The sequence below is a fragment of the Lipophrys pholis genome (genome assembly GCF_963383615.2).
Source record: "Lipophrys pholis genome assembly, chromosome: 6".
NCBI classification, from domain to species: domain Eukaryota; kingdom Metazoa; phylum Chordata; class Actinopteri; order Blenniiformes; family Blenniidae; genus Lipophrys; species Lipophrys pholis.
In genome coordinates, this window is record NC_137629.1 from 9,377,656 (window position 1) to 9,402,164 (window position 24,509).

A 24,509-nucleotide genomic window follows, 5' to 3' on the forward strand; every position below is an offset into this window, starting at 1 on the left:
GGAGCAGATAGGGTGTCTGCCTGGAGCTCAGAGGGAGCTCCAGTGAGGGTGTGTAGAGGACGGAGGGCATCCGAGCAGAGTGAGGTGTGTCGGATGAGAGCAGAGAGGGCGTCTGCCTGGAGCTCAGATGGAGCTCCAGTGGGGGTGTGTAGAGGCAGGAGCGCATCCGAGCAGAGTGAGGTGTGTCGGACGAGAGCAGAGAGGGCGTCTGCCTGGAGCTCAGAGGGAGCTCCAGTGGGGGTGTGTAGAGGCAGGAGGGTGTCCGAGCAGAGTGAGGTGTGTCGGATGAGAGCAGAGAGGTTGTGTGCCTGGAGCTCAGAGGGAGCTCCGGTGGGGGTGTGTAGAGGCAGGAGGGCGTCCGAGCAGAGTGAGGTGTGTCGGACGAGAGCAGAGCGGGCGTCTGCCTGGAGCTCAGAGGGAGCTCCGGTGGGGGTGTGTAGAGGCAGGAGGGCGTCCGAGCAGAGTGAGGTGTGTCGGACGAGAGCAGAGCGGGCGTCTGCCTGGAGCTCCGAGGGAGCTACCTACAGTGGGGTGGGGGTGAGTGGAGGAAGGAGCGCATCCGAGCAGAGCGAGGTGTGTCGGACGAGCGTGTGTCGGAGCAGATAGGGTGTCTGCCTGGAGCTCAGAGGGAGCTCCAGTGAGGGTGTGTAGAGGACGGAGGGCATCCGAGCAGAGTGAGGTGTGTCGGATGAGAGCAGAGAGGGCGTCTGCCTGGAGCTCAGAGGGAGCTCCAGTGGGGGTGTGTAGAGGCAGGAGGGTGTCCGAGCAGAGTGAGGTGTGTCGGATGAGAGCAGAGAGGTTGTGTGCCTGGAGCTCAGAGGGAGCTCCGGTGGGGGTGTGTAGAGGCAGGAGGGCGTCCGAGCAGAGTGAGGTGTGTCGGACGAGAGCAGAGCGGGCGTCTGCCTGGAGCTCAGAGGGAGCTCCAGTGGGGCTGTGTAGAGGCAGGAGCGCATCCGTGCAGAGTGAGGTGTGTCGGATGAGCCTGTGGGAGCAGAGAGGTTGTCTGCCTGGAGCTCAGAGGGAGCTCCAGGGGAGTGTTTAATGTGGCCGAAAAGTGTCCGAAAAAAGTGCTTTATCGTCGAATATATTGTAATTTGAAGGGTGGGTGGCATTCTGGAAGTCGTTCTGAACATCCTCTGAAATTTTCAGAGTGCTGCGACACTTAGAAAAAATTTCAGGTTTCACCTAAATCTGACATACAGGGCAACCTCCAAAGATGGAAAAACTTTTCCACAATTCGAGGTTACCCTGTATGCCAGATTTATGTGCCGGCAGGATTTCAGAAACCCAGTTTTTGAAAACATAGGCCTCCAGGAAAAGTCAAGGGGGCTTGTCAGAGAGTGTATCCGAGGGCAGGAACACTTTGGCGGACTCACACAGTGGCATGTGGGGGTCATTTATGGAGCTTTTTCATGATTTTTTTTTTTCCAAGTGTTTTGCTCCAGGACACTTCCACGGGCATCGTGGGCCACTCTGGCCGTCCCAGGACGCCCCGGACCGGACCAGAACCCGGCCAATGGGCCCCTGGAGCCCGGACACTTTGAGAATTTTCAAAGTTTTTCAGACTTCCAACACGGACCGAGCGGGGCTCCGGGACTCCGGCCCAGGCTATGGTAGGCCGAACGGGCCGCCCGAGGCGGCCCCCGGCCGGACCAGAACCGGGCCGGGTGGTCCGATTTAAAAAAAAAAAAAAATATTTTTTTTTTTTTTCTTTTTTCCCTTTTCCTTCGGAACTCCTCCCCGGCTATGGTAGGCCGTCACGGCCGGACCAGAACCGGGCCGGACCGGGTGGCCCGTTTGGACAAATTTTTTTTTTTTTCCCCTCCGGAGCGCCACCCCGGCCACGGCAGGCCGTCAGGGCCGTTCAGGCGGCCCCCGGCCGGACCAGAACCGAACCGGACCGGACCGGACCCGGTGGATGAAATTTTTTTTTTTTTTTTTTTTTTTTCCTTCCTCCTTTTTTCTTTCTCTCTCTTTACCCACACACCCACCCCGACCGAATGGCATACGTGGCCCGCCACGGAGGGCCCCCGCCGGACCCGGCCTAGCGCCGGCTCTCGGTGGACGGTTCCTCCGACCCAGCGGGCTCGCCTCCAGGCCCGGAAGGACAGGGCGTCGGCCGACGGGTCCCCCGGACCCCCGGTCGGCCCCCGTAACCTCCGCGCGCCGAACCTATTGGCAGAGAGACCGAGACGACCAGTCTGACCCAGTGGCCCCCCGACGCACGCCGTCGCGGGCCGGGACCGGGAGGCCCGCGTTGGCCCTCCCGGAGCCCCGGCGAGACCCGCGGCGGCCGCGCGAAGCGCAGAGTTTCTCGAACCCTCCAGGCAAAGTCCTAAAAACCTCCCGAAAAGCCTCGGTCCTGGGCCTCCCAGCCCGGACCGCAGAAACGCCGGGCCCGCGACTCCCTTCCCCGCGTCCGAGCCCGCTCCCCGCGTCCCCGGCCCCCCACCCGGGGCTGGGGCCGGTGCGTGCGGGTAACGGCCGGGGCGGGCGCCTCTCCGGACCGCCTCCGAGCCGCCGGTTCTCCGGCGGCGAGGGACAGGCCCGCGGCGCCCGCGCCCGGGCCCCGGTTCACTCCGGGGCCCGGACGGTGGGTAATCCGTTCCCCCGCTCGCGTCCGCCACAACCGCCCCCCCTTGAACGGGGGGTGGGGATGGGCGGCGCGGGGTCTGGTGGGTCGAGCGGCCGGGCCCGGCCGAGCCAGCCATCCGTCCAGCCAGGCTGCCGCGGCGTCGCGCGCAGATGAGAGCGGAAGGAGGCTACCTGGTTGATCCTGCCAGTAGCATATGCTTGTCTCAAAGATTAAGCCATGCAAGTCTAAGTACACACGGCCGGTACAGTGAAACTGCGAATGGCTCATTAAATCAGTTATGGTTCCTTTGATCGCTCCACCGTTACTTGGATAACTGTGGTAATTCTAGAGCTAATACATGCAAACGAGCGCTGACCTCCGGGGATGCGTGCATTTATCAGATCCAAAACCCATGCGGGGAGGTTATGTCCCAACAAGAAAGAGTCTCAGTTCACAACCAGTTATTGGTCACGTTTTTAGGTTCCCCAGCTTATATATTGGCTGTGTCAATTCTTGTTGATGAGTAGATGCCTGTCCCTGAACACACCAAGTGGATCACCTCTCCACCATCCATTGGTCATGTTCTGAAAATAACAAACACAAAACAAAATGCAAGCATAATCATTAAATTGCACACAGTTTAACTATTATTCTTCTTGGTTTCATTAAATTTTATTATATTCTAATTAGGTTTTTAAAAATGCTTACCTATGTCTTCTGATTAGATGTCTGACACCGTTTTCCCCGTTACCAGTGTGTCAAAGTCTGGTTTTAGGTCCTGTGCTGAGGCAATCCGTAGAACAGCATGGAGGTTGTCATCAGTGATGCGAGATCTGTGCTTGTTTTGTTTACATTCATTATTGAAAACAACTGTTCGCACAGGTAGGTGCTCCCAAACATGGAAAAAACACGGGCAGCGTGAAGTTGAAGCTGTGGCATCAAAGCAGGGGGCAGCAGACAGTAAAAGTCCTGGATTGCAGCATCCTGGAACTTTGCTTTCAGGCCACTGTCGCTTTGCAGATCAATTAACTCCATCTGAAGGTGCCGGGATGCAGTGTCGATGTCAGTGGTGAAAGGACTGGCAAAGAGGGCAAAGCCAGTGTGCTGTGCTCTGAAGTCGCCGATCAAACTCATTCCTTATCAGGCTCAGTTTGGTAGCCAACTCAGCACATGAAAAAGTAAGGGGAAATGAGGCTGAGATGCTCTGACAAAGAGGAAAGTTACCAAGATCGTCGTGTTTCACTTGGCACATCCATAGGTCCAGTTTACGCTGGAAAGCCGTGATCGTTTCGGACATCTGTGTGATGACTTGTTTGCGTCCCTGCAGCTTCTGATTCATTTCGGCAAGATGCTGGGTTATGTCACACAACATAGCAAAGTCCCACAGCCACTGATCATCTGACAGTTCAGGCAAGGGTTTTCCTTTACGCTGCATGAAAACAGCAATGTCTTCCCTGAGCTCAAAAAATCTTTTGAAGACTTTGCTCCTACTCAGCCACCGAACTTCTGTATGGTACGGCACATCTCCGTGCTCCGAGTCCATCTCCTGCAAAAACAGCTGGAACTGACGATGATTCAGGCCACGAGCGCGAATGAAGTTCACTGTTTTCATGGCCGTGGTCAATATGCCATCCATCCCCAGCACCATCCCACACAAAGCTTCTTGATGGATAATGCAATGATACGTTATCAGAGGCGTGTGACAGTTCATTTCTTGCATTTTCCCCTTCATTATTCCAACTAACCCCCTGTTTCCTCCACACATTGCGGGTGCACCGTCTGTAGTTAATCCCACCAAGTTTTCCCAGGGCAATCCATTTTTACTCACAGACTTCTCCACCACATCAAAAATGTCTTGTCCCGTTGTGGTCCCATGAAAAGCAGCCACATCCAACAGCTCCTCAGTGACAGTGAGGTCCGACTTCACGCCTCTGATAAAAATTGATAACTGCGCTGTATCCGTAATATCTGTGCTTTCATCAACAGCTAATGAAAAAGCTATGTAGCTGCGTGTCTCTTCGGCCAGCTGTGTTGAAAGATTTCCTGCTATTTCCTTAACTCGGTCCGCGATGGTGTTTCTTGATAAACTGACATTTTTAAAAGTCTGTACCTGGTGGGGACACACTTGCTCACACACTTTCACTATGCACCGCTTCAAAAACTCTCCCTCTGAAAAAGGCTTTGAAGAGTGGGCGATGTCTTCAGCCTCAATAAAGCTAGCTTTCACTGCTGCATTATTTTTGGCTGTGGCTTTCGTGAACACATTCTGCTGCGCTCGCAGTTTGCCTTTTAATTCTTGGGCAATTTGTTGTTTTTCTTGATGGGTAGCTTTGGCATACTTAGCTCCGTGGTTGGTGTCAAAATGCCAGCGTAGATTGTACTCTTTGACAACCAACACTGCCTCGTAACACAAAAGACATACAGGCCTTTCTCCTTGAAGCACAAACATGTATTCGCCTTCCCACCTTTCTTGAAATCGCCTTCCATCTGCATCAACTTTTCTCTTCTTGGACATTTTGGGAGAATGTATTTGTATTTCTCAATTCCACCTGTTCGCATTGATGTGGAGACACTGCAGCCTAGTGTCGGATGCCGTCAATCGCGGGAAACATAATACCGGTAGGCATTCATTGTGGGGAAATGTAGTTTTTTTTTTTTACAAGCCAGCAGCCAGCAACTTGTGCAACACTTTTTCCTGCTGAAATCGGTCATGTGACAGTGAGCGATAGACAGGCCAGGGACACGTGACTCTCTGTGTGTGCGTGCCTGCCTGCGTGCCGCGATGAGAGCACGTGCTGCTCACATCAAAGGCTCGCGGCCGGTTTTCCCAAAGCTAATGCAAACGCGTAGCGTGAATGAAAATCTTGGGTGGGCAAGACCCCGCGAGTTGCCGTGAAGCCGTAACGACCGCAAGGGTCGGGAAAATTTAGCTATCTGATGTTGTTGATTCGAGCCAGACAGACAGACAGACAGACTAGATGGCCCATCGCCCCTCGCTTTGCATTACAATAGGCTGGGCAATGAGAACAAAGCTGGGCCGTTGCCGACCCGTGGCCAAAGCCACGCTACGCGCCTGCAGTGCACCGCTACAGTGCTGCTGCGCCATGGATTGGGAAAACCGGCCGTTGTCTTTCTGCGTCGTGTGTGTGTGCCTGCGCTTGTGAAAACCTGACCGAGGCAGAGTCAGAGAAAGGAACGCAAGCAGCGCGAATAAGAGAAGGAAAACCCGATTTGTCTGTTGTGGGATTGGTTTGTCGGACAAGTTTTTTTTCTTTTTTTCTTTTTTTTGCTTGTTGGTCAAGGTAAGGCAGGCGGGCCAGATAAAATGACATGGCGGGCCACATTTGACACCTGTGATCTACAACATGAACAGTATTCAGTAAAACCAATCAGAATTCCCAATTGCCTTTAGGGGCGCTATGACTCACCAAGCACAACCAAAACGCAGAAGAAGACGGACCACATTGAAATTTAGAAGTGGACTTCTGCACATAAACCACTAATATAACTCTATTTTTATAGGTCTATGGCCCCGCTCCGCATGCATCTAGCTTCTGCAGTTCGACCGGAGCTTCTAGTCCGTGATTGTTGTGGTTATTAGGTGACGTTGCGGACCGCGGTGGGGGGAGGAGGGGGGCGATTACATCATCTTTTTTCCACCGATGATGGTCTTTGCTGAGCGCACTCCGCCGCATGTTTACTTTTTAGATGTCTTGTCAGATTTGTTGTGTTAAACGAAGCTCTGGTGCTCCACCTCTCGGGACTGTGGCGAAGCAAATAGTACAACCGGCCACTGGACTGGTTTCATTGTCAACCTTAAAATACCTCCAGACTGCTGACATTTTATCCACTCAATGGCTTTAGGCTGCTAATGGCAGTTTCCGGCAGGTCGCACACGGGGCTCACTTTACGGCAGCTGACGTGAAAAAGTTGTTTTTGTTTGTTTTTTTAGATCGGCGGGGTGATCGGCTGGATTTGCCGATTCCCGATCAGTCACAAATCACCAATATCGGCCCCGATCCGATATATTCCGATCTGATCAGGACATCCCTAGTGAAAATTATACATTGTAACTGACTTTGAAAATGGACACATTCCTATGAAAAATGTCCAAAATTTAAAAACAAAACACATCACACATCCTAATGATTTCAAACGAATCCTCTGCAAAGAAGCAATAGAAGCCAAGTAGGGCAGCTGTTCTCCTGCTTTGGTTTGTGCTCGACAAGAGCAGAAACTATAGAAGTTAAAGTAACCAGTGATTGAAGAAGGTTCTGCCTGGGAAAAAAACCCCACCATAAAACAGTGCTAATAAACCCAGTGAATATTTTTTCAAATAGACCACTTTTATTTTCAGTTTTCTACATGTCATATTCATTTTTGTATCTTAATTTCCAGTTCATGTTACAAGGACCATATTTTTTTCAAGTTGCTTTTTGATGCAATGCATGATGAGTCCATTTCATCAGTTTCACATAAATTATCTATTTTTTCCTGATGTAATTATTGAATTTTTTAACATCAAATATTTCAACAAGAAAACCCTCACAAACATAATTTGTTTCTTCAAAATATTTGGATACGACCCCCCACATCAACACAACTGGACAAGTCGATCCGTGCTGTGGAAACTGGCTCTAGCCTCTTAAGGCTCTGACATGTTTTCTTTGTTGTGTTGAATTGAGAACTGTATTCAATAAAACTGCACTCCATAAGGAGTATAAGAAACAGTAAACTACTTTTTAATTTTCAGGGTGGAATTTCCAGTAAAAAGTGCTGTTAAAATTGATTTTCCTGCTATGTGCCATGAGTGATCTCAGACAACGAGTAAATAGTGGAATTCTGACAGTACACGCATTCAAACTGCTTTAATTCTCCATTATGAGAAATTCATTCATGAAACTGAAATGGATATGTATACATTATATCATATGTACAATTTATGGAATGCAGTTTTTACTTAAGAGTCTTTAGCTAAATTCAGAATGTACTGTGAGGCGCTGAAGTGGACAAAGTGCGTGACGCACATCTCATTACCAGAGTTGTCTCACCCGTGCATGTGCTCATGAATTTGCAAGCATGCAGTCCTGAAGCCCATCTCCTTCAAGGGGGCCAGGGAAGTAAACTTCATTTAAGCACAGCATGGCACAGTCAAACTACGCAGATGATCCAGACTTAAAAAGGGGAATCACACTTTGATAGTACAGAATGACTAGTGTGAGTGCACTTTTAGTTACATTCCACCAATAAATGCAATACTTGAGTGAGGGTCCACATTTTTTGCATACCTCTCGTTCAAGGCACTGCACAGCACTGCTCAAGGCTACTCTTCTGTTTGATGCAACAGCTGCCTTGTAATGAGCAATAAGACTTGGCACCATGGCATCTAATCCATACAGGAATGACTGCAGAAGTTCTGTGTCGACAACTCTCTTAAATTCGGCACTTAGCTGAAACAGATGGAAACAGCAGAAAAGGGGCCATCAGTGAGGCGGAGGACAGGAAGTTTGAGAGAAAAGGATTAAAACTAGAGATGCAACTATTCAAAATCTCACAAGGTTGATTCAGATTTCTGGTGTGTACTGAGGTCAGACCTGCAGATGCAGATTTTCTTTCTTTAAAACGATTAGGCAAAAATGTATTTGTATTATTATAGCTGAAATTTTCCGTTTAACTCACACTTAAAATGGAAATGAAACGGTCAACCAAGTAAACATTATTTACTCGACAGAGTAAATAAATAATATAATAAACATGAAAAATATAAACACATTAAAGAAAATCGGATTGTCGTTTCTATCTTTCGTTGCAAGAGCGCCACCAACTTGCAGTACTATTAGCTGTTATGTCACTGGGTTGGTTGACTTCGGAGCTGCTTCGAGTCTGTTTGTTCACATCACAGTGAGAGATCATTACAGGAGACAACAGAGTGAATGATGGAAACTGATGAGCCACAAGAGAAAACCAAAGGGGGGACAATACTGCACTGCTCTTGGGTTTAAACCTGAGTTTAATAAAGTTCAGGCCGAGGATAAAACACTTCACACTTTAGTCTATGAACTGTTTAACTTGTTTGACCGTTTCATTTCCACTTTAATTTTATGATCAAACTAATCAATAGTTAACGGTCTTAATTTAAAAAAGATTATTAAACGCCACCAAATCACCTGGCATCTTAAATAACCTCAAGTTTGACTTGTCTGATAGAATGTCTGATGCTGTTGCATCCTTCATTTCCCATGATTTAGTTTTGTTGTATTCCCTAATTTAAGGGGTTAAATCTGTTAAGTTAAATAATTCATTAAAATTACACATGAAATTTTATTTTCCCATATTGAAGTTAACATTAAGTTTTGAACAGCCACCATTAACATAGTTTATCACTGGTTGTTTTATTATTTTTAAGTTTGTGTTTGCGTGTATGTCTATTGTGCAGTTTGTGTGTGGAAGAGTGTAGTTTAAGTAAGTGTTTAAGTGTGTACTGTATTTATATACATAAATATTTTTCATCTAGCAGCCATTAGCTTCTGACTGTAATTGCCTATTTTGAACCAGCAGTACCATCCTTTCCCAGAACCTGGTTCACTGAGACATGGGTGTTTTGCAACAAGAGCTTTTGCTACACTTTCTCAATGGTCTTTACCAGGATAGGCAGTTATTTTTGATGTGTCAGCAAGTCTGTCCAGTATTTCACTCTTCACACACTTTGAGATGACCATAACGGTTCCTTCCTTGGCATAAGCTTCATTTGCCATGCTCAGTTGAAGCTGAACATCATGGGGAAAGTCTGGGATTAAAAATGGATCAGGCCATTCAACTGAAGTAGCACTACTTGGGGAACCGACACTCACAGTATCTGAGGTTGAGTCAGAGACTGCTTCAGTAGATGAAAACAAAACCTTCAGAGTGGCCTGTTCTCTTGGCAAGTCCTTAATGTCTGGGCATGAACTTTGCAATATGGCAAAGTCTGGATCTTCAAACTGTAAAATGAAGGCCCAGAGTGCTGCAGAGTACTGTGCACATGTACTCATCAACTGATTGGGGAACATCCTGGAGGGTAACGCGTCTTATTTCCTGAGGCGAGATGAAAACTCGGAGAAGCATTGCTGAGGAGTTGCCAAAGCTGAAACACAGTGAACACAGAAAAAACATAGTATAAGAGTTAGACCTTTCAAACTGAGACTCTGAAATAACTGTAAACTTAAAAATGTTAAAGTTTGATACATAAAACAGGTATTGTGATTACTTCACAAACAGACCTTGTTCTTGTAATGGATCAAAAGTTGTATATTTACACCAACATACTTTACCTTATTGCAGCATAGATGTCCTTGGAGTGACGAGCACCTTTCTTTGAAAGACGTATGCTGCAAGGGGAATGAAGTCATTCAGCCTGGGTTTGAAAAGTGTTAAAACATTTTTCATATATACAGACAAGGCCTGTGCACCTCCGATAATGTACGTGGCACTCCTTTTAATGCTGTAAAAGTCTTCTTTGGACATTTGAAAACTTACATATCTACCTCATCAGTTGGACATGCTTGTTGACATCTGTAAACATCAAAAACAAGGTCAGTGCTGAGGTACAATTAAATTTCAATAACAATTCTATTAAATCTTTCACATAACTAAAACCAAACAATTTCAACATCAATGATCTTCATGTAAAAATCTCCTATGACTTGTAGCTCTACTTTTGTTTTAATGACAGCTTAGAAAATGTGTGGCTTATTTCTCAGTAAGAAGCTTTAACATCCTGAGGAGTTGCCATGTTAAATCATTTAATATGAAGGTGTGCACTGACAACTCGGGCAGTGTCATGTTCGAGTTCTCACGCATGCGCAGTGAATGCCTCCTATCAGCTGAATGAGAGCAGCGGGTAGCGGTACTCATGGTACTCATTTTAGACTTTTCTAGTTGTTTTTATTCTCCTTATAATACATGCCAGCTATGTCCTTTAATTTTTCCAAATTAAATAAATATATGAACTTATACAAAAGTCCCGAAGCTGCAGTTGGGCAGATAATATCCCCCTGCCGTTGCTTCTCACTGTCGATGAATCGCTCCGCCCTTGTTGAAACTGTTGTAAGGTGCACAATCTCCTTCCGTCAGTGAAACTCGTCCCCTGCCGTTTGTGTATATTTTTTGTTGGAAAAAACGAATTAATGTTATACTTTCTCAGTGTAACTGCCATATTAGAGCTACTTCTTGAAGTGTTGGGATTTATGGTTGGTTATTAGCGTTAAATTACTGAAAGTAATAAATCACTGGAAGTAATATATGAAAATTATAAATTATTAATTGAAGTAAACGGTCATTTACTCCTTAACAACTCCTAAAGTAATTGTGTAATTAAAAGTTAATAAATTATCAAGAATAATGTATTAATGAAAAATTATTAATTTGAATAAATCTTCATGTTATCGAAGCTCTTCTGCCGACCTCTCCATGTAAATTGAAGTGTCGCTGGATGTGCCAGGGTGTGCTTAATCTGATGCTGCCATATCTTCTTCATCACTGGGGAGAAAAGCTTCCTTTGCGCCGCGCACAAGTGGCAGTTCTCCCATAGTATGCCTTTCTTCCGTTTGGCAGCTGTGAGGACTTTTTGTCGTGCAGATGAGCAGAGAAATCTCACCAGAACAATTCGAGGTGGTTGACTAGGGTCCGGGTGCGGTCTCAGACTCCTGTGGCATCCTTCAAGCTCAAATTTATCCCCGCATTGCGGTGGGACCATCAGCGAGTATCTGCATCATATAGTCGTTAATATTGCCACCCCTTTTCAGACCAATAATCCGAATGTTCTTCCTGCAGCTTCTATTTTCCTGGCCCAGAGTTGCTTGAACTTTTTATCATTTCCGGTAGGGATGTCCCAATCACACTTTTTTGCCCCCGATACCGATCCGATTTTTCAGAATTGAGTATCGGCCAATACCGATACTTTCCCGATCTGACACTTACATTGCTATTGCAAATATACTCAATAGTCTATTTTTGGAGCAGCTAAGATGTCTGAAGCTAAAAGCACTATTGGCAGAAGCTTTGTTTAGCTAGAAATTATTGTAAAACTCACTTATTGAATCAGAATTCTTCTCAGAATAACTTAAAAATAAATGCTCTTGGGCAATGTAACTTCTTTGTGTATTAAATTTCAGTTTAACTTAAAGCAGTATGAGAGGTTTGACCTGAATTGTCACAAAACATTTACATTTCAATGTGAATTATAAACACTTAATTCCACATCAAAGTGGTAAAACCTGTTTGACAAAAGTAGTCTGAACATAGTTCTCTCAAAAACTTATTCAGAATATCCCAGTCTCCCTTCAAACTAGCGTAACCTTCTGGGTTATTTTTTTTCGCCATATCGCTCCCCTGTGGGTACTTATCCTTTGTTTTAAAATTCTTTATTTTAAAGCTTTTATTTATTTTAAGGCATTTTCTTTAGTTGTTCTTGTAAACTGGGGGTACATCCACACAACGAAAAAAAATGTCTTTTTTCTCCCTGGCCTTCTCCCAAAAAACTTCCGTCCACACCTCACTATGAACATGGCTCAACACGAGGCTTCAGGGCATGTAGTACACATGCCAGGCCTTTAGGGGTGCTGTGACTCACCAAAAACAACAAAAATGCAGAAGAAGACAGACCACATAGAATCCGATATCTACCGATCTGATCGGGACATCCCTAATTTTTGCTATTGTCTTCTGCCATGCTCTTCACCTTGTCTTCCATGTCTGAAATGCAGCCCTCAGCTTCTGCATTTGGGTCGCATTCATAGGTTTTCTTTTTAATTCCACAATGTCTGACTTGATGAGGGATACATTGGTTGCAACGCCAGTTAAAATAGCTCCAAGTTTAGCCATTTCGCCAAACAAACCACTTTAATATGGTCCTCCTTGGCTCGCGAGGTTAGCATTAGCATTGCTAGCATTAGCTTCTTTCACCATAACTGTGGGGATGCGAGTTTGTACACTTTTTCCCCTGGATGTTGTGGCCATGTTTGTTAAAAAAACATTGAGCACAGTTACTTAAAAAGTTACCACTCTCTGAGAATGTCCTGTTTGGGAGAGAATAAGTTATTTAAAGCTGGTATTAGATTGAGGGGGATCGAAGACCTTCTACGGCACAGCCATTTCCTCGTACCGCATCTCGTGACTCCACATTACACATACTTAATATTTTTTCATACGTATTATATTTGCATATTTTAAAATGACTTACATTTTCTTTTTGTTTTAATGTATTTATGCAATTATTTTGCTTATTTTTTTCATAAATTGTAAATCAACAATTTGAAATGAAAACAAATAAATAAATGTACGTTGCTCAAAAAATAATGGGGACACTAAAATAGCACATCCTAGATCTCAATGAAATATTGCAGTTGAGTGCGTTGAGAACAAAATAACATAAATTATCAATGTAAATCCAAATCATTATCCCATGGAGGTCTGGATTTGGAATCATACTCAAAATAAAAGTAGAGAATCACATTGCAGGCTGATCCAACGTCAGCGAAAATTCCTCAAGACAAGTCAAAATAAGGTTCAGTAATGTGTGTGGCCTCCATGTGCCTGTATGACCTCCCTACAACACCTGGGCATGCTTCTGATGAGGCGACGAATGTTCTCCCGAGGGATCAAAGCATCAGTGAACTCCTGGACACTCTGTGGTGCAATGTGTCGTTGTTGGATGGAACGACACAAGATGTCCCAGATGTGCTCAATTGGATTCAGGTCTAGGGAACGGGCAGGCCAGTCCATAGCATCAATACCTTCATCATGGAAGATCTGTTGACACACTTTAGCCACATGAGGCCTGGCATTGTTATGCATCTGAAGGAACCTGGGGCCCACTGCACCAGCATCTGGTCTCACAATGGGTCTGAGGATCTCATCCCGGTACCTAATTGCAGTCAGTTACCTCTGGCTAGCACATGGAGGGCTGTGGACCATCCAAAGAAATGCCTCACCACACCATTATTGACCCAAACCGGTCATGCTGGAGGATGTTGCAGGCAGCAGAACATTCTCCATGGCGTCTCTAGACTCTGTCACGTCTGTCACATTTGCTCAGTGTGAACCTGCTCTCATCTGTGAAGTGCACAGGGCACCAATGGCCAATCTGCCAATATTGGTGATCTCTGCCGATCTCCCTGCACGGTGTTGGACTGTAAGAACAAGCCGCACTTGTGAAGTCTGTTTCTGATGGTTTGGGCGGAAACGTGCACATGAGTGGCCTGCTGGATTTCATTTTGCAGGGCTCTTGCAGTGCTCCTCCTGTTCCTTCTTGCACAAAGGAGGTAGCGGACCTGCTGCTCGCTTGTTGCCCTCCTACGCCCCCCTCCACGTCTCCTGGTGTACTGGCCTGTCTCCTAGTATCTCCTCCATGCTCTGGACACTGTGCTGGTAGACACAGCAAACCTTCTTGCCTCAGCTTGCGTTGATGTTCCATATTGGATGAGCTGCACAACCTGAGCAACTTGTGTTGGTTGGAGACACCGCCTCATGCTACCTCTAGGACTGAAAACACCAACAATATTCAAAAGGGACAAAAACATCAGCCAGAAACGGCAAGAACAGTTTAATGGTTTGTGATCACCACCTGCAGAACCACTCCTTTATAGTTGTCGTCTTGCTAATTGCTTCTGATTTCCACATGTTGTCGGTTTCATTTGCCCAACAACAGGCAAAATATATTCACAATTAGTCTTGCTTCCTAACTGGACAGGTTGATTTCCCACAAGTGTGATATACTTGGAGTTACATTGTGTTGTTTAGGTGTTCCCTCAATTTTTTTGAGCAGTGTTATAAAAAATGTATAATCATTTAAATTTTCTTATCCTTTTTTTTAACTCTTAAGATTTTTATTGTCATTTTAACAAACACAGACTTTTACTTTGAAGGATTTGGGGACTTTTATTGTGAAAGCCAGCTCTCTTGCTAAATCACTTATTATCCATTTTGAAGTCCATGTTGTCATTTTAATGAACAAATACCTTTATTTTGAAGCAGTTTGGGGCTTTTATTATGAAAGTCAGGACACACAGCTTAACTGGTCAGTTTGATTGACATTGTATTGCGTAATTCTTTGTCTGAGTTATGCAACCATGTTCTCACCAGCTGCAGTTCGCGATGTCATCAAGTGCAAGTCAGAAACTGGATTTTAACAAAAAAATTTGGGAACAACTTTTCAGAATCCATTTTTTTACCAAATGTTTTAATAAACTTAGCATTTCTTGAGAGGGATATTTGTTATTTTTCAGTCTCTGTGCATTTCAAAGCAGTCAGACCTAAGCTCCAGACACTAGGTGTGATAGTTTGTTGCAGACGCGCGATTTTCCTCCAAATGACCCCATTGTAAATGTTGCTTGAAAAGAAAAAAAGATGACATCAAAAAGGCCATGTTTTATTAAATTAGTCTCACGTGTGTTATATCGTCTTGTTCGGAAGGTCGCTCTTTTCATCCGCTCGCTTTGTCGATAGTAGTCACAGTTTAGGCACAATTGCCACTTGTTCGAGGTGCTTGATTAGGGCGCTTTTTCATGAGCTTTCTTCTGTTTTTCAATGAGAGGAGGTAGCGCCAGGACTCGGCTTTCTGAGCTTTGACAGCTAATGAAATTAAAACTGCTTGAGTAATTAAAAAGTTGCATACACCTTTTGAGCAGAAGCGTCTTTTGACGCCGATCGAATACTCACCCTCAGAGGAGATAGCGTTTGCACGAGGGCCTATGTGGGGCGACAATCTTATTTTGGAAGTAAAAGACTTCCTGTTGGATTTAGGCCAGGGGTGTCGGGGGCGTCTTGATAAGACGAATAAAGTGACTTTTGTTTTGATTTCCTTAGACGGGTATTCAATTCCATATTCAATTGCCTCCAGGCCAGGCCTTTCGGGCTCGGTCCCTAATAATAAGTGTAAAAACACAAAAATATATGTATATATTCAGTCACGATAGGCATTTTCTTCAACCGTAATGTACTATTGAGTACAAGAAGTATTTAAAACGCCTCCAACTCAAGTAAAATAACCACACGCCACTGTCTGCTTGAGAAAGAAAAAAAATAAACTCACTGGGAGCTCAATTAGGACCGGGAGATTAATTAGCACATAGCAATTAAATAGCACATTTGCTAACTGGCAACAGGGGTGACCCCCTTTTTTTTACATTTTTATCAATAAAGTCGCCGGTTGTGTCTATAAACCTTTGTCTGGCCTCTCAGCACCGTGATGAGCAGTATCGCTGGGTGGAGAAGTCCAAACTTGACTTTCTGACAGGCATGAAGTTCCCTCTTCAAAGGTGACCCATTTTTTAGCAACCAGTGGTCTATAGTTAGGGAAAATGGAAATCCTCCTACCCACTTGCAGAAGAGGGGCATCTTCTCAAGCTCTGCACAGTATTAGGTTCCTGTTATTGAAATAGATGGACACGGACTGTTAATGGCCGGGTAGGGTCTCTGGCTTTAGCTCTTGCGTGGTGGGCTCGGTCCAATATCGGTGTGTCATCTTGCCCGAGCAGGTCTTGTAAACTGTGAGTGTAAACTTGTTCAGACTGGGCCTTCCAACCCCTCGGTCAGCCCCACCATGCAAGTATTATTTCATCTTGAACGAGGGTCCTCACATTTGTTAGAGAGGTAGTCGGTCAGGGCTGTCAGTGATTGAAAACCAGAAGGCTCGAGACCAAGAACTAGACAAAGAAGTACAGTAGCTCTACAGTAGCAGTGCTCAAGGATTATGCAGCAGCAGTTCCAGCAAATCCAACAGCAGGTTCAGCAGTCTGAGCGCTCTGACCAAGTGTGTGAAGACAAATGGCAAGCATGCAGCCAATATATTTGTAAACTTAGTTGTTGCTTTTTTTTTTTGCTTCATTTTATTTATTTGGTAATATTTAATTTACATTTGTCATGGTACAGGTGAGCTTTTATGTTTTGGACCCCTGAGTTGTATTCAAAATAAAAGGAACACAAATGAATAGCAACCATTTGATTTTTTAAATTTAATTAGTTGTTGCTTAATGGGATAATTAGTCAAAAGATTAATCTCTACCAAATTAGCCGTTACGGGCAGCACTGAAGTTTTGTTGCCATAAATATGTTTGCTGTATATTGTGTTTAGATGTGGCTAAGCTGCAAAGAAAGTAATATTAGTGTGCCTGGTTCCAATTGGGAACTAATTTATGCTGACCATGAACATGCTATTTTGATTTTGCAATAAGCCTTATCCAGAACATTATGACCTCTCGTTGCACAATTGACATGCTGGTAAAACTTATGAAGCACAGTTCTTAGGTCAACATGAAAGAAGTCTTCAGCCACAATAAAGATCCCATTTCGGTGGGCAGACTGTTTGCTAACAACTGTGTGCAGGGTCTTTAATGCTACCTTAGGATTAGCATTTGGTGGTGTGTACACAGTTGTTATTATGACAACAAGAGATAAAAAGGATGGCATCTGAGTGCTATAAACTCCAAATCAGGGGAACAGTGAGTTTCAGTCACTGTAGCGTTGGTACACCGCCTATCGTTAGAGTAGATGACTGGTCCTCCTCTGCACAAATATGCCTTTCACTGTTATTTTTGAAGGCAAAAATAATAAAATCAACAAGAAATATGGTGTCCAAAGGCGGCCCTGCCAAGAGCAGCTCTAACACCACGCTGGACAAGGATGACCTGGACCCAGTTCCGGGGGAGCTGGTTTGGCCGCTGGTCCAGTCTGTGGTCCAGTCAGAGCTCGGCTCAGAGCTCCAGTGGAAACAGCCGCCTTTCTTGACCGTCTGCGTCGCTATCTCGGCGCGGTGTTTTGGACTGTTGGCACGCTACACCCCGCTGCTGCTCCTCTCGACCCAGAAGTTGGTGCAATTCTGGCCGCTCGGTTCTCTGTTTCTATCTCTATCTCTGCCAGCCTGCGGGGCCCCAGCCAACTGGTGGCCGGCCTGCCCACCTCTGTGGGGGCTGCCGTATACCTGTGCACGCTGGACGAGACTCTGTATGCGGCGCTGAGCCTCCACAGCACTGTGGTGATGGTGCCCGGAGCCACCCTGCAGGTCACGGTCATCGTTTGATGGTGTTGCTGCTGCCCAGAGGTGGAGGCATCTGACCGGGACTGAGTGCCAGAGGCCTGGTAGTATCTGCTGTCCAGGGTCCCGGACTCTGGACGGGCCAACAGGGGGAATTCTGGACAATATCTGTGAACCCTGCTGGAGGCAAATGGAACCTGACTGCTTACAAATTGTATTTACTGAAGACCAAAGCAAGTTTATTAACATTTTCTGTCTAAAACTAATGAACTAACTGGGCTACCTGGGTAAGAGGTTGGTATGGATGCTGGTGGTAAACTCAATAGAACCATAGTTAACGCTTCAAAAAAACAAAACATAACATATCGTGTCATAAACTCATACTCATCAGACGACATTGAGAAAAAATTTTCACTTCACTGTTCAGGGAGGTGATTACATCCTTCTATGTTTACAGCAGTCATGTTTTTGTTCGCTGGATCACATGCACAGCATGGCTGTGTTGTGATGTTTTCCTGGTGTGTGCAGGCTCTGAGCAGTAAGACTCTGGAGCTGGAGACACGTTATCGTCAGCTGAGCCAGGAGCAGCTTGATAACTTCACTCTGGATATGAACACGGCATACGCTCGACTGAAGGGGATGGAGGAAGCCATCGACAGTAAGAGACACACTCTGTTGTAGGAATGCACTGATACCACTTTTTTAAAAGGACGAGTACTAACCTTTAGCTACATGAAGACACAAGTACTTGTGAAATGCCATAAACCCTGATTCATACTCAAGACACAAATGATTAGTGAATGCTATGTGTTGCTGCAAACCACCACAACAACAACCTTGAAGGCTCCAGTACATGGCGACATCTACAGTACGCATTGCGCAGTGCGTAGCTTCTGGGCACTGTCGACTGAGTGACCGTACCTGTTGCTAATGATTGTATCAGTCATGCTTTAATCATGTTTAGCATGTAGCCCTGGTGTTGTGTGAGCCCTAAAACTCTTTAGCATGTAGCACAGAGTAAAATCCTCCTGATCCACAGAGCAGTTATACTAATGGGCGACATCGGGCTAACTCTGCTGGTCCGAGTGTCTCCGGTGATTAAGTAGCTGGTGTTGTACGAACTTTCTTTCTCCTCATGATATTTTGTCAAAATATAATTTACAGTCAGTCTTAATTTAGTCATTCTAATTAATATTACAGAATCTCCAAACCACAAAAAAAACAATAGCAATTTACCGTCTGCCCAGACTCAAACATTGTCAGCTCCGTAAACAACCATTAGTGCAGGTGACACTTTTATTTTGGGGTTTTATATAAGATACAGTAATGGTGAATCGATGTGCCTGGGGCACATGCAACAGCGATACGAGGTATCCCGAAAGAATAAACAGGGTTTAGTTTATCCCATTTCCCAAACTAAACATGGACTAATGTCTCCTGTGGAGGAAGTTGTGTGGCAGACCACACAAACAAATACCACTACTACAAACAATCAGTGTTGGTCAAGTTACTTGGAATTAGTAATTAGTTACTGATTACTTGCCTGAAAAAGTAATCCAGATGCAATTCATGTGGTAGCTGCAGCAGGCATGTCAGTGTGGAGGTGGCGTTTCGCTTTCTCGCTGCTTGGTCAGGTTGAATTTTTCACCTTGGATAAAGGTTTTCTTCCCACGCAGAGTGCACAGCGGACACTAAAGTTTTGTCACCTTTTACTGAGTCGAACTCAAGGTAATGGCGGTATTTTCCAGCATTTAACCCTGCATGGTCCTGCTCTCTCCTGCACACCATGTTGTCTCCTGTTGATCACTGCACGTCTCTGTGGTTTACACTGACGTTGCGCGGCTGATATGTCATTGTTACGAGACAAAACAAATTCACGGTTTAGTAACACAGTAACGCGACCTGCTTGTGGGAAAGTAACTGTAATCTAAGTACAGTAGAACCTCTTAGGAGCGGACACCCTGTACTGGGTGGACACGTCACTGTACAGACACATATCTAACTGCTAACACACCTTAATGAGCGCACAACCTGCTTGACACAGACAACGGATAGGTTTTCCTGGCAAATTTCAAGCTGAGCGACACCAAGACAGCCAAAATACTAAACTGGACCTGATTATTGGAATATTCAGACTTTGTGTTAGTTTAGTTTTGAGATCTGAATATTCGCTGCTTCCCCGTAGCATGGTGCTGCACTGCTTTCTGCATTGCATTTCTGCAGACTGTGCCGGGCCACGGGTGATGCATGATTGCATCCATACTACACTCTGGACTAACTTCCTTAGCATTCCGTAACGTAACGATCCCCAAAAGATCTCCACTTCTGCTGCCCGACGTTCTCCACCTTTCCTAAAGTAGTTTATGTTTCACTTCAGGAGTTCTGAGCCTCTGGCTCTTTATTTGCTTTTAAATTGTGATTGTTCAGACGGAGAGACGGAGAATCTCCTCACACAATCGTCCAGTAGACGCAGAGGGTTGGAGTGGACCGTAGCGCACAGGGTTGGTGACGATTTTCATGTCACACGTACTCTGCACACACGAAAGTTTCACTTTCCCTTTACAGCAGAGAACATAAGGCCCTTAGGCCAAAACCGACCAAGAGGCTCCAATCTGGTCCCACCAAGCAAGGTGGTTATATAGGATTTATACAAGGTTGGGTTTTCTTTGACATTTCATTGTATTTTGCATCACAATGTTTCATTAAAATTGACTTTATGTTGAGATAGTAATCATTTTCAGTACTATCTGTTTGATCTTGCAAAAATATAGGCAATTCCATTACATACACTGTGACCACAACAAATAAAAACTTTGAAGTGTAAATTTAAAGGTTATTATAGTAATGCTTTAAAAGTCTTGTCCACTTAAGATGAAACTGGACTGTATGTGGTCCCTGAAGTAAATTAGATTTTATTTATTAATTATTTTCTATACATCTTATATACATATGTATATATGTATTTGTATTGTATACATTTTGTATTGGTTCAGTTATGTGATTTTTAAAAACCATAACATATTTGGTGTTTAGTTTGTTCAATATCAACTGGTCCTACAATTTGTCCTCGTGACCCGTCCCTCCGAAGAGAGGACACATGTCTTCGGCGGACACTTGCCTTTGGATTTTAGGGCGTCGCTACATCAGAGGTTTTACTGTACTGTTTTTGCAAAAGTAATCAATTACTTTATTCACTACTTGAAAAAAGTAAACAGATTACCCTAAACACAAATCGCTAACAGCAGTGAGCTTCCTCAAGCTAGCCAGTTAGCTTACCTGATGAACACCGATGTTAGCCTCTGGTATCAACGCCGCCAGCTAATCCAGTAAGCAAGGTGGCTAAGTGCTAAGCAATTTCTTGCACCTGTGTGGTTTCTTCACTGACAGCTGCCATATAACCATACAGAATTGACCTTTGGTAAACCCCACCCCACCCCCCAATTTACTGTTGCTAACTCAGACAAACACAATCAATTATGGCGTAGTCATGTTGTTTCTTGATTTTCCGGCCATAGAACAATAAAGTTCTTAAGTTTAAAAAAAAAAAAAAAAAGCCAGTACTACGTGGCGTCATGTGTCAGCAATGTCGTCTGCAGGTACGCAAGAGAGGATGAGCAATGGAGATTTTTTAATATTAATAATGACAAAAGTAAGACAGACTGTAACTTATGTTCTGACAAAATATCAAGAGGGGGAGAAAGATAGTTTGTACAACACCAGCTACTTAATAACCAGAGACATTTGGACCAGCAACATGGTTTAATGCAGAAATAGGTGTTTTGGGTGTCCATCCAAAAAACCTGGGTGTCCAAAATGTATTTGGTCGGCGACTAGTGCTTCTTAACAGTAGTATATTTCCTTTTCTCCCTGACATTTTTGCTGACGCATCCTTTCTTGTTTTGTTTAAATGTTGTCTTTTTTTCGTTTAAGGTAATGGCTTATTTTCATTGGTGAAGGATTCCACCTGTACCTGATTCACCTCAGTCCAAACTTCAATACATGTGCTTGTTTATGCCCCCCGTAGTTGACATATTGCTTCTATCTGCGCCCCTAAACTGAGTACCTATAGACTCTAAAGTGTGAAATAGTTTTTATTATCCTTTATTTAGTTTTTAATTGAATATTTAATGCTCATTTGTTATCTGTTTGCCACCTATAGCTCAGTCCCAAGAGCTTAGTATGTCACAGTCACACATAATTAAACTGGTCAGAGAACAAGTATGATTGTCAATACTTATATCAAAATCAACATTTTCACAGAACATTATTTTTCATTCTTCAAAGAAAAAAGATGGATTTAGATCAAATTAGACGGTGACACTTAGTGATGGCTATTATAACATATTTCAGACTTCAAGTGATATTTCAGTGGTATATGAGAAGCGCATTCAGTCACTTCCACCACTGGTGTCATGGCAAATTCGGTCCGCATTCAAAATCGGTCTAACTTCTGCACATGCGCGGCGGCCACCATAGAATTTAAATACAGTATACATTCTAAGAATAAATTATAAAAACAGCTGCTTTATATTGTATATATTCTTACATGCCAAATAGGGTCTTCCGTCAATATTGGGTCCGTGGATACTAATGAATGTAAGACGTGCCGAATAACAGAGCGGCAAATCTGGCACATTCGTAGTAGTTAAAATCTGACTGAATTTGGACACGTACCGTATTTGCCATGACACTGGCAGCGTAGCTATGCTAACGCTGGGAGGCGCGGGTATCAAATTTGCTGTGCCATGCCAGGAAGAAAGAGTGGCTTTTTAATTACCAGTTATGGCTGCCAAGAAGATAATGACCCAAGACATGCTTAACTGCAAGTTGTGCTATAAAGCTTCCAACTTGGATGAGGCTGGGCTCGTTGGCCCCATTAAAGGAAAAAGCATGGAAAAGTTGCTGTTGCTGCTGTTTGACTTCGTTTCACATAGAGTGATGTATAGTTGCACCACTTAGTTATGGAAAATTGTAGGGATGTCCTGATCAGATCGGTAGATATCGGATTGGGGCTGATATTGGTGATTTGTGAGTGATTGGGAGTTGGCAAATCCAGCCGATCTAAAAAACAAAAACAAAACAAATTAACTTTTGTCACATCAGCTGCCGTAAAGCGAGCCCCGTTTGCGACCTGCCGTAAACTGCCGCTAGCAGCGTAAAGCCATTGAGTGGATAAAATGTCAGCAGTCTGGAGGTATTTTAAGGTTGACAACGAAACCAGTCCAGCGGCCAGTTGTACTATTTGCTTTGCCACAGTCCCGAGAGGTGGAGCACCAGAGCTTTATTTAACACAACTAATCTGATAAGACATCTAAAAAGTAAACATGCGGCGGAGTACGCTCAGCAAAGACACTCATCCGTGGTAAAAATTATGACGTAATCGCCCCCCTCCTCCCCCCACCGCGGTCCACAACGTCACCTAATAACCGCAACAATCACAGACTACAAGCTCCGGTCAAGCTGCAGAAGCTAGATGCAGGCAGAGGGGGGCCATAGACCTATAAAACTAGAGTTATATTAGTGGTTTATGTGCAGAAGTCCACTTCTAAATTTCTATGTGGTCTGTCTTCTGCGTTTTTGTTGTGTTTGGTGAGTCACAGCGCCCTGAAAGGCCTGGCATGTGTACTACATGCCCTGAAGCCTTGTGTTGAGCCGTGTTCATAGTGAGGAGTGGACGGTTTTTTGGGAGAAGGCCAGGGGGGAAAAAGTCGTAAAACGCGACGGACAGAAACTCCCATGATGCACTGCGTGATCCGCTCCGCGATAACAGAGTTTTAGCTGTTGTTGGGGGTTATTTTAGGTTTGTAGTGTTGGTAATGATTGTGTTGTGTTTTTGTTGCTTTGTTCCTGTAGTTAGTTAATTCATGTAGTTTATTAGTTGTGGGTTGGCAACCAGGAGTGAAGAGGGTTTTGTGTGCGGTGTCGTCCTGCCATGGTTTGCCTATTGGGTGATGTCATAATAAAAGTTCATCTTTTATGGCTTGATTAGTGGAAAAGTTGTACTTATAAAGCCAATTCCCAAAGTTATCTACCGTAAAAGCAAAACTATTATCTACTGAACTTATACCACATGCAAAAGATGTGTTTTGTACCGTGCTTCCAGCCAGCAAACCTTTAAAGTACATAAACTTACCAAAGTAAGTAAACGCCATCTCACTTCGCGCGTTGGCGGGCCCCTATAACGTTATACTTTCGCAGCAAGGTGCGGGCCACAAAATATCGTCTCGCGGGCCGCAAATGGCCTGCAGGCCACGAGTTTGAGACCCCTGGTCTACAGTATGCATAGCGCAGTACGTATATGGACGCTACGCACTGCTCATTGCGTATTGTAGACTGTCAAATACTAGAGCCCTCAAGGCTGTTGAAGGTGACGTTGCATCGACACAAATGCTGTGCGGAGGTGTTTCACGGCAATGCATAGCTGTTAGATATCGTGGATTGAGTCTAAATTAGGCTTTATGACATTTATTAGGTACTATACAGTAGTGAATCACTACACAGTATCGGCAAGTAGCTAAAGGTTAATACTCGTACTTGAACTTGTCCTTCAAAAAAGTGGTACTGGTTTACAATTTAATAAAAAAATTTGACATTTGTGTTGACATTTAGATAATTTCTCTTATGAAGTACACTGCTGTGTATTGATGGCATTTTAGAATTAACTGATGAAAATACACTTGTGTTCAAACTAAATTCATGTTTATGATCTTTCTCATTTTCCAAATTAAAAAGGGAGTTCATATTTATCTGACTACTTGTATTAATGAATGGGAAAAGTTAGGCATGAGCAGTTATGAAGAAAATTGAGGATGCAGAGTCTTTCAAAACTGATGATCACCAATTTCAGCAGTTTCATTGTCCCCTTCAGGAAAACAATGAACAGAATTTAATAAACTTGAAAACAGTGTGTTCTGAATGTCAAGT

General features: G+C 44.4%; 1 protein-coding gene across 2 annotated transcripts in view; it reads left to right on the plus strand.

The window, feature by feature from the left end:
* The window catches only part of immt (inner membrane protein, mitochondrial (mitofilin)), a 61,920-nt gene that overhangs the window by 36,184 nt on the left and 1,227 nt on the right, over positions 1 to 24,509 (plus strand). For both annotated transcript variants that reach the window (XM_080465283.1, XM_080465284.1), the window contains exon 13: positions 18,114 to 18,243. In XM_080465283.1, the coding sequence (XP_080321409.1) occupies positions 18,114 to 18,243 (130 nt within the window). The remainder of the gene's footprint in view (positions 1 to 18,113; positions 18,244 to 24,509) is intronic.